Source organism: Ictidomys tridecemlineatus, chromosome 6 (assembly GCF_052094955.1).
Source record: "Ictidomys tridecemlineatus isolate mIctTri1 chromosome 6, mIctTri1.hap1, whole genome shotgun sequence".
Lineage (NCBI taxonomy): Eukaryota > Metazoa > Chordata > Mammalia > Rodentia > Sciuridae > Ictidomys > Ictidomys tridecemlineatus.
This window is the reverse complement of record NC_135482.1, coordinates 64,742,198-64,754,311: the sequence shown is the minus strand read 5'-3', so window position 1 is coordinate 64,754,311 and position 12,114 is coordinate 64,742,198. Positions and strand designations below refer to the sequence as shown.

At 49.2% G+C, this 12,114-nt stretch overlaps 1 protein-coding gene across 3 annotated transcripts; it reads left to right on the top strand.

Annotated features, from left to right (window-relative positions):
• Positions 1-2,934: 2,934 nt before the first annotated feature.
• Positions 2,935-6,982, top strand: Aqp6 (aquaporin 6). 3 transcript variants are annotated; one of them, XM_078014723.1, is made up of 5 exons: positions 2,936-3,576; positions 4,366-4,524; positions 4,787-4,867; positions 5,594-5,698; positions 5,905-6,982. In XM_078014723.1, exons 1-5 carry the CDS (start codon positions 3,184-3,186, stop codon positions 5,971-5,973), a joined length of 807 nt encoding a protein of 268 aa, XP_077870849.1. In that variant the 5' UTR covers positions 2,936-3,183; the 3' UTR covers positions 5,974-6,982. The 3 variants fall into 3 exon arrangements, with proteins under 3 accessions (XP_077870850.1, XP_077870849.1, XP_077870848.1); XM_078014722.1 differs by having other exon boundaries at positions 2,938-3,576; positions 5,516-5,698; XM_078014724.1 differs by lacking the exon at positions 4,787-4,867 and having other exon boundaries at positions 2,935-3,576; positions 5,516-5,698.
• The last annotated feature ends 5,132 nt before the right edge of the window (positions 6,983-12,114 follow it).

Here is a 12,114-nt window from a genome sequence, read left to right as displayed (position 1 = left end):
AGAGGAGGTGTCTGGATCATTCCTGGTTCTGACCTGGTCATCTGAGTGAATGCAGAGCCACTAGGGGGAGATGTAGCAAACAGAGACAGTTGGAGGTGAAATGGGGTGGCGCATGGACTTGGAGTTCAGGAGAGAGGCTGGGGCTGGAGGCCATGCTGAGACCACAGTCTATGGAGAGTATGAAGGCCACTTACCCATATGAGACTCCCCAGGCACCATCTCATTGAGAGTGAGAAAATCAGTGATTCAGGAGCAAAGATCTGGGCGTAAAAGTGAGCAAAAGAGGAGCCAGTCACAGAGGCAGAGGTAGGAAGAATCTATAGATGGCTTTGCCTCCTAAACCAGGATACCAGAGGCTTCAAGAGTGAGAGGTGATCAGCAGTGCATGTGCCACATTGAGTCAAAGGGGAGGAAGGCAGAAGAGGTTGCACAGTGGTCTGGGCAGAGCAATTTCAGTACAGGATGAGGGTTAGTGTAGTGTGCAAGTGACTGGAAACTTGATTCCAAACCATGATTTTTCCTCTGCCCTGGCGGCTACCCAGGGACATTACACGTAAGAAGCTAGGGGAGACAAAGGAGTGAAAGCCATAGTTGAGAATGACCAAGAGCAGGCCCCAGTCACTTAAAGGGAGCCAAGACACAAGAAGCCTCTGACGTGGATAAAGAAGAAGGGCACTCATGGGGACCCAGGGCAGCTGTAGGTGAGCCATGACTGGGAGAGAATGGAAGAAGTTGGCTTGATAGCCTGGCTTTCTAGGTAGGATGGGAGGCACAGGTTGGCACTCTGCTGCAAGACAGCCAGAGTGAGCTAGTATTTGAAGAGTCAGGGAGGTTTGAAGAATGGAAAGGAGATTCACCTAGGGATGGTGGAAGGATTGCTGAGCAGAGCTGCAGCCCCTGCTGAGGCCAGACAGACAGTGGGAGCAATTGGCATGGCTGGCCAGTCTCTCCAGCAGTGCCCAGAAACAAACATGGGGGCAGAGAAGTGTGGAGTGAAGTGAGGATGGAGCCATGCAGCTGGGGCAGGGTGGAGAGAACAGGGAGCTGCAAGTAGGGCCCTGGCAAGAACCTGCTCAGGGTGAGATGCCAAGGAGTCCTCCAGCAAGGATAGCTGGAAGAACAGAAGAGGATGGGTGAGGAATTTTACTGGGACTGAAGGAAGAGAGGAGGAAGGTGGAGCTTGTGGACCAGAGTTGGGATGTTTCCCTTGTTATCAGAAGACCTCAGTTCCTGAAAGGACAGGTCTAAAGCTGTAGGAACAACATGCTGAAATGAAACAGACATCAAAGTCATCTGCCTCCAGGAGGCCAAGAAATTTTCATTCACTCACTAATTCAACAAATATTTATTGAGGACCTACTATTGCCAATTTCTGCAAGACACTTATACATAGGGATGAAAAAACTTGGCTCCTGCCCCCTAAAAGCTCACCACATGGTTGGAAGTGTGTGTGTGTGTGTGGTGGGGGGGACAATGTTAACACCACAACACCCTGTATATATGAAAATGTCTAGGCATGGTGGGAACACACAGAGGGTCCTCACCCAGAAGAGGAGCAAGTGACATGGAAGCTGAGCCTTAGGGATAGTTAGGAGTCACCCAAGCAAAGAGAGTGACAAGAGCTAAGATGAAACAAGAGCATCTTGCCAGCAGTGACAGCAGGTGTTCTTCTGGTGGGACCAGAGGGTAAAGGACAGGGCAAGGAGAGGGTCAAGGGGAGGCAGGAGGAGCAGGATCCCAGAGGACCTCGTCAGCTAGGCACAGAGCTTCTAGAGGGATGGGAAGCTTTGCAGGGATTTCAGCACAGGAGCAGCAGGATCAGATTTGCATTTTGGAAAGATCACTAGGGCTGCAGTGTGGAGAATTGATTGGAGCAGAGCAAAGGAGCAGAAGACTGACTAAAGGCTGAAGCAAGGCAAGAAGAGGGCACAGTCATTGTAGGATTCAAAATCAGCAGGACTTTATTCTTTCAGTGGACAGGGAAAGGAGGGAGGGCCAAGGATGCTTCCCAGTTGCCACCAACTGAGCTGGAGAAAAAGGAGAGTGCATGGAGGGGGGATGGTGAGGAACTGATTTTGAGACAAAAATCAGAGGACAACCAGGTGACCTCTGTGGGCGGGTGGATATGGTCAGGGGCAAGGTCAAAGCAGGTATGGGTATTCTTTCAACAGTTCTTCAGATTCTTCTTAGAGTGGAATACCTTTGTTTATCTTGATATGCTGCTGTGGGTGAAAGGGGAGAGGCTAGGTATGTGTGACCTTAGGGCCACTATAGCCACAAAAGGTTATCCTGCTAGGTATGAGAGAAGAGAGGAATGTTTTGAGTCCTGAGAGGGAGGCAAGCAGGGGGAAGGCAGAGAGCAGCAGAAGTGTGTGAAGGGCCAGTGGAAATTCCCACTGGTGGACAGCAGAGGTGCCCACTGCTGCATGTGGCGATTGGTGCAGCTTGAGTAGCTGTGGATAAACCCTTCCTTCATCATCCCCTTCTGTGCCTCCTGGCCCACACCCTTAGGAAAGTTGACTCTACTGACATCTGCATTCTGTGAATGAAGTTTTAAGTGGGAATGGAGGAAAGAGCTCAATTTCACAACTGGGTTTGTGGTGGGGTGCAGAATAGGCTCAACCCATTTGGAGGCAGAGAGGATAGGAGAGCAAAAGCTACTATAAATGCATAAGAATCTCTGAAGCAGGCCTTGGACTTGGGATCTGAGTGATCTTGCTCTGTCTAAACGGACACTGGGAACCTAACTACAGTTGCCCCTGTGCCCGCAGCCCTTAGGCGAGACCTCTGGCAGCGCAAGTCAGGTGGGTCCTGGGGTGAAAAACCTCCTGGGAAGTTCCAGGTCAGCACCCTGGGACTCCTCCTTATCTGCCTGCCCCCTCCTCTCAGGTGAGCTCAGGGTGGAACAGGCACGTGAGCACCACCCCTCATTCCACCCTGGCACTTTCCACACACCCAGACATAACTCCACCCGCAGACTCCCTGCCAGTCTGACCAGCTCAGTCCTTGGGACAGCAGTGTGGTGGAGGAGTGCAGTGGGGTGCTGAAGTCTCAAGAGAGTGAGACAGCTAGAGTCACACAGAGACAAGAGACCAGGGGAGACAGAAGAGAACAGAGACAAGAGGAATAGAAGAGAAGCTCCTCGAGAAAAAGAGGTGACACCAAGGCACAAGACACCAGAGCATGGAACCAGGGGTGTGCAACAGGGCTAACATGCTGGTGTGTAGGCTTTGGACAGCTGTTAGTCGAGCACTGTTTGCCGAGTTCCTGGCCACCGGGCTGTATGTATTCTTTGGCGTGGGCTCGGTCCTGAAATGGCCCTCTGCACTTCCCTCGGTGCTGCAAATTGCCATCACCTTCAACCTGGCCACAGCCACAGCTGTGCAGGTCACCTGGAAGGCCAGTGGAGCCCATGCCAACCCTGCCGTGACACTGGCCTTCCTTGTGGGCTCCCACATTTCTCTGCCCCGGGCTGTGGCCTATGTAGCTGCCCAGCTGGCAGGGGCTACTGTGGGGGCTGCTCTGCTATATGGGGTCACTCCAGGGGACATCCGAGGAACCCTTGGAATCAACATGGTAGGTGCAAGGAGGGGCATGTGGCAGGTGCTTGGGCAGAGGGTACCCCACAGGGCCAGAAGGAGAGAGTTGAAATAGTTGATAAAAGTGAAGGGCTAGACCCAAACAGAAGGAAGGGAGAAGGAAACAATTAGGCCATGTGCTCACACCTGCTCTGAGCTGGGCCCTGGGACCCAGGGAAATCAGACTTTGGTCTTCATCTAGGCAGAATGGGATTGTGGTATGAGGAACAGAAGAAGGGAGAAGCCACACAAAGGGGGACCAGATGTCTAAGGGTAGGTGTAGCCAAGGGAGAGCTGAGCCTGTGGGTAGAACAAGCAGCCCCTTAAGCTCCAGCCTGTGTTTTTTGCTCTTCCATTTTCCTCAGGTTCCTCCCTGTCCAACACCCTGAAGCCTGCCTCTCTTCCCACACCCCATTTTCCCAATCACTTTTGTTCCACCTGCTTCCTCAAATTCTCCTTCTACTCCTACCCACTGGTCTACTCCCATTCTACTTAAAACATGCATCCCCAGCATCTCAAGCCTTCCCTTTCCTCCCAGTCCTGAATACCTGTGCCCCCTCCTAAACCATTGGCCCCAACCAACTGGTGAGGTGCAAGAGGTGCCACTCACTTCTGCACGAAGCAAGTATCCAGGGATTATATGATCCCACTGCACAGATCTCCTTAGCTCCTAGAGCTGGGTGCTGTGAGGTGTCACCCCCTACAACTGAGGAGGAGACAAGCCCAGAGGGGTTCACTGTCCTGTGGGCAGAGCCCAGGTACACTCAGTATAATCCCCTCTGCCAAGGTCCACAACAGCTCCTCAACTGGCCAAGCAGTGACAGTGGAGGTGATTCTGACCCTGCAGCTGGTGCTCTGTATCTTTGCTTCCACGGACAACCGTCAGGCGTTGGGCTCCCCGGCTGCCATGATTGGGACCTCTGTGGCATTGGGCCACCTCATTGGGGTAAGGGACAAAGAGGATTTCATATGCATGCACACATTGAGTCCTTCTTTGGGGAAGTTACAGGGCCCTGAAGGCCAGGACGTCTCTCCCCTGGAGCCTTTATGTCTTAGAACCAAGGCAATGTCTGGTATTACAAGTCGATGATATAGCCCAGTAAAATTAGGCTGGGGGTGGGGTCTCTGAGCCAGGGCAGAGGGAACTGTCCTTTCCCAAGCTGCCTTAAGTCCCCTCACACCCTGACTGGGCACTTGCTGCTCCCCAGGTCTACTTCACTGGCTGCTCCATGAACCCAGCCCGTTCATTTGGTCCTGCTGTCATCATTGGGAAGTTCACAGTGCACTGGGTGAGACCCTCTGCTGGGACCCATGGGGAAGGGAGAGAAGGCCTGAGCAGAGGCCATAGAGATGATAGGACCCCAGAGTGAGATAAGGGCCCCCCATCAGGTCATTTAGATGTGGGTGTGAAGGTTTCCCTAAATTTGGAAGGCCAGGGTGAGTATTTGGTTTGTACTTTGTCTCTTTCCAGATCCAATAGCCTGAAGCACCTAGTGAACTAGCGAGAAATGGACCAGAGCAGGAGCTGCAGTCTTGGCCCATGCTTTATGTTCTGACTGTTTCCTTCTTTACTTTCTCCAGCTGGACCAATTTTCAAACTTGAATAAAGAAAAAGACAAACAGAAATAGACACACCAGCAGAGACAGAAACAGCAATAGCCAGAACTTGGCTAAAACGGGGGAGTGAGAGGAAAGAGGCAGGAGTGGATGAGGAGACTGGTCACCACCCCTAACCATGGCTGCATAGCCTGGGCCTGTCTCCTTGAAAGCAAGGTTCCCTCAACTCATGGGCTCAGGAGGCAGGATTTGTGGTTCTCAATTTACTCTCGTAGGCAGAGTTCTGGTAGGCCAAATCAGCACTAGAAAAGTAGGCAAGGTCCGAAAGCTACCTATGATCCTGATAGCTCACAGATGGGTATGCACTTTTGTATCCTCAGATCTTCTGGGTGGGACCCCTGACAGGGGCTGTTCTGGCTTCACTGATCTACAACTTTATCCTGTTCCCTGACACCAAGACCCTGGCTGAGCGACTGGCCATCCTCATGGGCACCACAGAAGTGGAGAAAGTAGGAGTGGAATCCCAGAAGAAAGAATCCCGGTCCAGTTCAGGGGATGCTGAAGTGAGTATGAGACAGCACAGGCCTTGGCCCCTCAGTAGGGCAGCTTGTCTCCTATACCCTGACATGAGGCTTTCATGGTGGGTAGATTGTAAGGGGGGTCAGGAGGTTTGGTCTCTTCCTAACAGGGTAGGCCAGGGATGTGTGTGTGTGGGGGGTGCCAATCACTACCTCTGGCATTACATTTCTTTCTTTCTTTCTTTTTCAAGATGGGATCTCACTATGCTGCCCAGGCTGGCCTTGAACTCTCAATCCTCCCATCTCAGCCTCCTGAGTAGCTGGGATTACTGGTGTGTATCACCACGCCTGGCCACCACATTTATAGACAGAATCTGGGAGCAAATCTTTCCAATTCCCTCCCCTAGGCCTTCTCCATCTCTTAATGGAACAGAGCAGTGGGAGGGAGAGGACTTTATGAAAGCCTCCCCTTCTCTTACCCAGCTGGATCTCGAGTCCCCAGATCCCTATCTTAAGGAAGAAGAACTGGAAATCAGACAGCCCTTCTGTCCAGACCCTCACCAGGGGACCTCAGGGAGGTCCCACCCAGGGAGCCTTTGGGGAGGAGGGGACAGGCTTCTAGGAAGAACTGGGCCCTTGAGAAAGCCTCTGAGCTCTTCAGAGGAATTTCTCTGTCACTAGGTGTGGTTTGGGGGCTATGATTCTCCTATGTCTGATAGGGGAATCATTCCCCTATGTCTGACTGGGGGCTTGCTGAAGATAGAGATTACCCTGGAAGGTCCCCAGCCTTGGGAAGAGTTGTCATATTGAGGAATCTTTCCTCTGGCTGGCAAAGGGACAGGATATAAGAAGGGAGCTCTAGGCTAGACCAACCTGACTCAGAGCATGATCTCCCTTAGGAGTTTGCCTAACCTTCCACTCCTCAGCCCATCACAGGACCCATCCTGACAGGAGAAGCCCTCATTCCTGCCCTCAGTTCATGACCTGGGCCAAAAGAAGCCTCATTCTCAGTATCCAGGATCCCTAAAAAAGCTGTTGAATAAGTCCTAGAGACTGTGGAAACAGGAATCACTCAGAACCAAAAACTCAAGGTTCAGTACCTCTGAAAGACTATTGGAGGCTGAACTGGTGTGCCAAAGTTTAAAAGTTGTTAAAAATTTACTAAGCCAGATTGGGGTACAATCTGACTTTCAGATTCTCCAGCTGTAAAATGGGCACAAATCCTCCCCATGGTCTGCTATGAAAATAAGAGGTTAGAAAATGCTTTTGGAAGTTAAAATGCTAGAAAAACAATCCCAATAAATGATGATTATTATTGCTTTACTGTAATTACTGGGTTTGAATACAATTGCTGTTGGTAATCAGAGGGAGGAGGGAAGAAGGGAGAGGGAGATGATTAAGAGGGAGGAAAGAGCAGATTTTGCTTCTCTTTCATTGGCTGTACTTATCAGGGCCCTGCCTCCTTTCTTGGGCCTGCTGACCTGGAAACTTTGTGGGTGTAGGGGACTGGGGGAGGAACTCTGAATTAAGACACAAGCCAATAAATGTCAGTTCTTCTCATCTCTATGGTGCCCATCACCATGGTACCCCGAGATGTAGCAACCAAATCCATAAAAAAGGTCTTTTTCCATGATGTTTCTCAAGGGGCTGGGGATGGGCTAAATTCTTCTGAACCTGTCTGTGACCTGTGCAATAACTGAGTCCCTGAGGCCTGTAGCCCCAGAAGCCTTGCTCAGTGTTCTGTACAATTTTCAGTGCACAGTACTGTTTTCATCTCTCCCAGCTGGTTCCACTCATCTATCCTCATGGTCTCTCAGAGCCCAGGGCTTCCTGTGCCCTTTTATGAGCAGGGACAGCCTGCTCATACAGTATGTATGTGTGCATGCATGTATATATGTGTGTATGTGTGTGTGTGTGTGTGAGTGTACACAGAGGATGTTATTGACTTGCTAAAGGTCACCTGGCTCAGTTGCATAGACCCCTAAGGTCTCCCTAGCTCCCAGCTTAGAATTTTCCAAAATAGAGCTCTGGGGGGCTTATACAAACTGCAGCACAGGAAAGGAGGGGAACAAAAGAGTTGAAGGGAGACAGGGAGGGTGTTCCTGTGGTAGGCTCTTAAGCTCCTTGACAAATTACTTCTGCGTCCTGAGAGCCAAAAACACACTGGGTGCTCAATATAAGTTTGATGAATGAATGACTGAGGCTGGGCAGCTGGGGATGGAGAGGAGGCAGTAATTGATCAAGAGGAGGAAAATTCAGAGGAGTTACAGCTCCAAATGAGCCAAAATGACAGCATCAGAGAAGCCTCTACTTCTAGGCAGGAGTTGGGAAAAGGCACATAGCCAAGGGTTTGAGTCTCCACCCACCATTCCAGTCTTCCCTCCCTGTCCCAGAATTTACAGGCCCAAAGGGTAAGAATGGTTGCCTGAAGGGAAAACTGGGGGCTGCTTTCACTGATAGTTCTTTAGCACTGTTTTGTCAGGATAGTCTAGAGCAGGAGATAAGTAAGCTTCCTGAGAAGTGAGGAATTAGGTTAGAAGCTGAAGAGCATTGAAGGTTAGATGCAGAAGTAACCAAAGGTTAGCTTCTCCTTCTCAGGAGTTCTTTAATAGGGCAGCAGGCCATCTGTTTGGATGAGGGAAGGGCTGGCCTCTAAAATTCCAGCTGGGGAAGCAGGCTTCACCACCACAGCCGCAGGCCTGGGTCGGGGGTGGGGGTCCTGGGGAGAATTGAGACCCAACCTGGAGGCCCTTGGTGTGCTTTGCCTTCCTCCTGCTTGTGGGGGAAGTTTTTAATTAATGGTGTGTAATCTGATCTGGCCCTTCTCCCTGCTGAGCGCTGCCTTCAATCAGTGGAGCCATCTGCAATTGCAATTCATAATTCTCCTGAAAGGGAGGGGGACTCGGGATGGGTGCCTTGGTGATTAATACAATTAGCCTTTTATGTTGATGATTGCCTTAGCAGGAGCAGATGATGTGAACTCACAGCTTAGGTGGTCGCTTCCGATTGGCTGGCAGGAAGCCCCTGGCTGCTGTAACACCCACTGTTGGTCTTTAACCTGCTACCTCCAGGTATAAAGGTGACAAGCCTAATGCGGGACCAAACTGCAAGGGAGAAAAGCCCAGGAAGGGGCCAGGATCTGAGATCCATTTAGTCCCCTAGGCCTGAGGAAAAAGAAGGATCAACACAATGATCCGCAGATTTTCAGTTTCCAAATAAAATCACTTTGACCTAAAGGATTCTGTATACCAAGGTTAAAAGAAAAGGCATCATAAATGTAGAGAGGAGGCTGGAGGAGTTTTAATGCAGGCTCAGGCACTTGCTAGCTGTGACTTGAGTAATTTACATAAGGATTCTGAGCCTTGCTTTCCTCATTTGGAAAATGGGTGTACTTAAAAGGCTGTTGGGCCAGGTGCAGTGATGGATGCATGCCTGTAATCCCAGTGGCTTTGGAGGCTGAGGCAGAGGACCAAGAGATCAAAGACAGCCTCGGCAACAGTGAGATGCTTTGCAACTCAGTAAGACCCTGTCTCTAAATAAAATACAAAATAGGGCTGGTGATGTAGCTCAGTGGTTAAGCGCCCCCGAGTTCAATCCCAGGTACCAAAAAAAAAAAAAAAAAAAAAGAGCCTGTTGGAAGAGCTATATGAGATGTTTAGCACCATGTCTAACATAGGCAGATCCCAGTCAGGGCTAGCTAATTTTACCATCATCCTCATAGTAGATTCCATTTCAGTTACCATGAGTAAGGCTGTTTCTCTCATGAGGCTCAGGTGAGGTGGAATCCGAGGGGAAAGAGGAGTCAAGAGTCAAACACAATAAAGGTCTTCTCAGAACAGAGAAATGGAACACTGTAGTGATCATACTGTGAAAGTTGGTTTGGAGTGGTTTCAAGAAATGAGGGTGAAGGAAGCTAGGTAGGGTAGTAAATAGATGAAAAAAAGCAAGGCTTTGAAGATTTGGAATTTCATTTGAAAAAGCTAAGTAAATAAAAAGGGAGCCAGCCACATTAGAGCTGAGGCTTGAGGTGTAGCACAGACCAAAATCATCATGATCTATAATGAGGTCAAGTGATGTGGAACAAGTTGATTGAGATTTTGATGGGAGGCTCCACTGGGTCAGGAGAGGGGATCTCCCCAGTCCCCCTGGTCCCACAATACTGTTCCCTGTGACCTGGAGAAGCACTAGGAAGTACAGGCAACAGGCCCAAAGAGAAAAGAGCTTAATATTAACAGAGATTTCTAACCTGCAGCTTATTGTCAGCCCCCGGCAATGTCAGAGGAAGATAGAGAGGAAGAGGTTAAGAGCTAATCAAGATGAAGCATCTGGCCAAGCTGTGGCCACTCTGGGCAGCTGGGGCAGGGGGTCAGCACAGCCAAGACATGTAATCATTTCTCAGGGAGAGAGACACTAAGGCGCAGTCACATATTTAGCAAAAACTGGGGAGGCAAGGCATGGATAGTGAAGGGGGTTTACAGGAGTCCTGTGGCACTAATTAATAGGATACAGTTAATGGGTAGAACAAGGGAAAATTAAAAACAATGTTTTAGAGCTCCGATTTAAGTTGACAAAGGGGCAGTGATTGCCAAAGCTGGAGAGGAAGGAGGCCAGAGGCAGGGGGCAGGAACCAGTAAACTCCCACCTACCCCCATGGACAGATGAAACAAGGCCCAACCAGGCCAGGGCCCAGTCTTCAGTGAGAAAAAAGGCCAGGATAGCAGTCAGCAGTGTCTGATTATGGAGCAACAGGAGGGATGTGCACCCTCTGGCTGGGGATTTCATACTGAATTCCAGCTTTATGTCACAACCTTTGAGGTCTCGTCCTGCAGCTCCCTCCTTCCTCTGAGCTCCAATACACTTCCTGCCAACATCTACCCTGGCACTGAACACCTTTCTTCATAATTATTTGAAGACCTTCCATTACCTGAACAGGAAGACCTTCCTAAACATATTTTTAATCTAATTCCAATTTTAAGACAACAGGTTTCCTCAATTTAACATCTATCCTGTAAAATAGGCTTCCTTATTTTGTAGGTACCCAAATGGTGGCCTTACATGTTCAAGGGACGAAAGGCCTTCCTGATATTCTGGATTTGGTAAACAATGAACACCTGCCCCCTGCCAAACATAATACTTAACAATTTTAGCCTCTTCTGCTAAAGTACTCTGACCTCCACCAGAATGTACTCCAACAGTGACCCACAATGGCATTTTCCCTCCCCTGTAATGGCTGAGAGTCATGACTGGTACAGATTTTGATCCTTTTCTACACATTACTTATCTTTGAAGTGAGCCTTAGTTTCTCTGCTTTTCCTATAACAGCTTCCCTTGGACCTAAGGAAACACCTTACTTTTTATTTGTTTTGTGTTACTGGGGACTGAATCCAGGGCCTTGTACCATGCTAAGAAACACGAGCTCTACCACTGGAATTCCCTGTTTTAATGTCTCTTTGAGCACAGCAAATTAGCAGGTTACCTGGCGTGCACATTTGGTCCAACCAACAGCCAATCTCACATGAACAGCTAACACTTTCAACGAAAATAACAATGATTATAAGAGGACATACCACTCTCTTTTGAATGACTAAGAAAGAACACTGTACTATGTTTATAAGAAACCATGGATTTTAAGATATCCCAAGTCTTAGAGATATTATCAATACATTTTTAAAGCACATCTTTTAATCAATGAGTGATCATTTATCCTTCAAATCTTGGCTCTTGGATTTAGTAAAAAGAGGAATGGAAGGCCAAAGTGGAGACTCTATTGGAGGGCCTCTTAACTCTGCACATCTGTTGCTATACCAGCTTTTAGGTACCCAGACTATGCCTCAGAGTAAATAACTCCTCTCCCTCAGTGCCAGGGAGTCAAGGTAACTCCACTTTTTTCACAGAGGCAACACAAAACACAAACCACACTAATCTGGGACCACAATTTGAGAGATAATAGCCTAGTACTCTAACACCATTATCCAACCACTTTCCCCTCACTAAGTTATCTTCCCCAGAGCTATGTCAAGAAAAGATGCAGAGATTAGTCATTTCCTTCTAATCGGGCTAAGACAGCTCCGTTAAGCTGCCGACTGCAGGCGGTTCCCGTTAAAGCAAAGCAGCTGGAAAGGGCTTAGCCCTTTAATGCCAGCAGCTGTATTTCCACAGTGTGGCTGCTCTGCCCAGGGGCTGGACGCTGTCCAGAAGCATCAGGCGTTTAGCCCCAGTCAATGTATATTAACCCAGGAGGAGAGCGCAGCCAGCTAGCTCCCTGAGGGGAGGGGCACTTCTGCCCCTAAGCTTTGCTTTCCAATAAGGAAGAAAAATCCTAGCCCTGTTGTATCTCTCTTGCTACTAAAATCTGGAAAGACTGTATCATCTCATAGGCAGAGCTTTCTCTGTGGTAGGAGCAACCCCATTTTAAAAGTTCACCTAAGGACAGAAGTCACTTGTTAGTTTTGACAACAAAA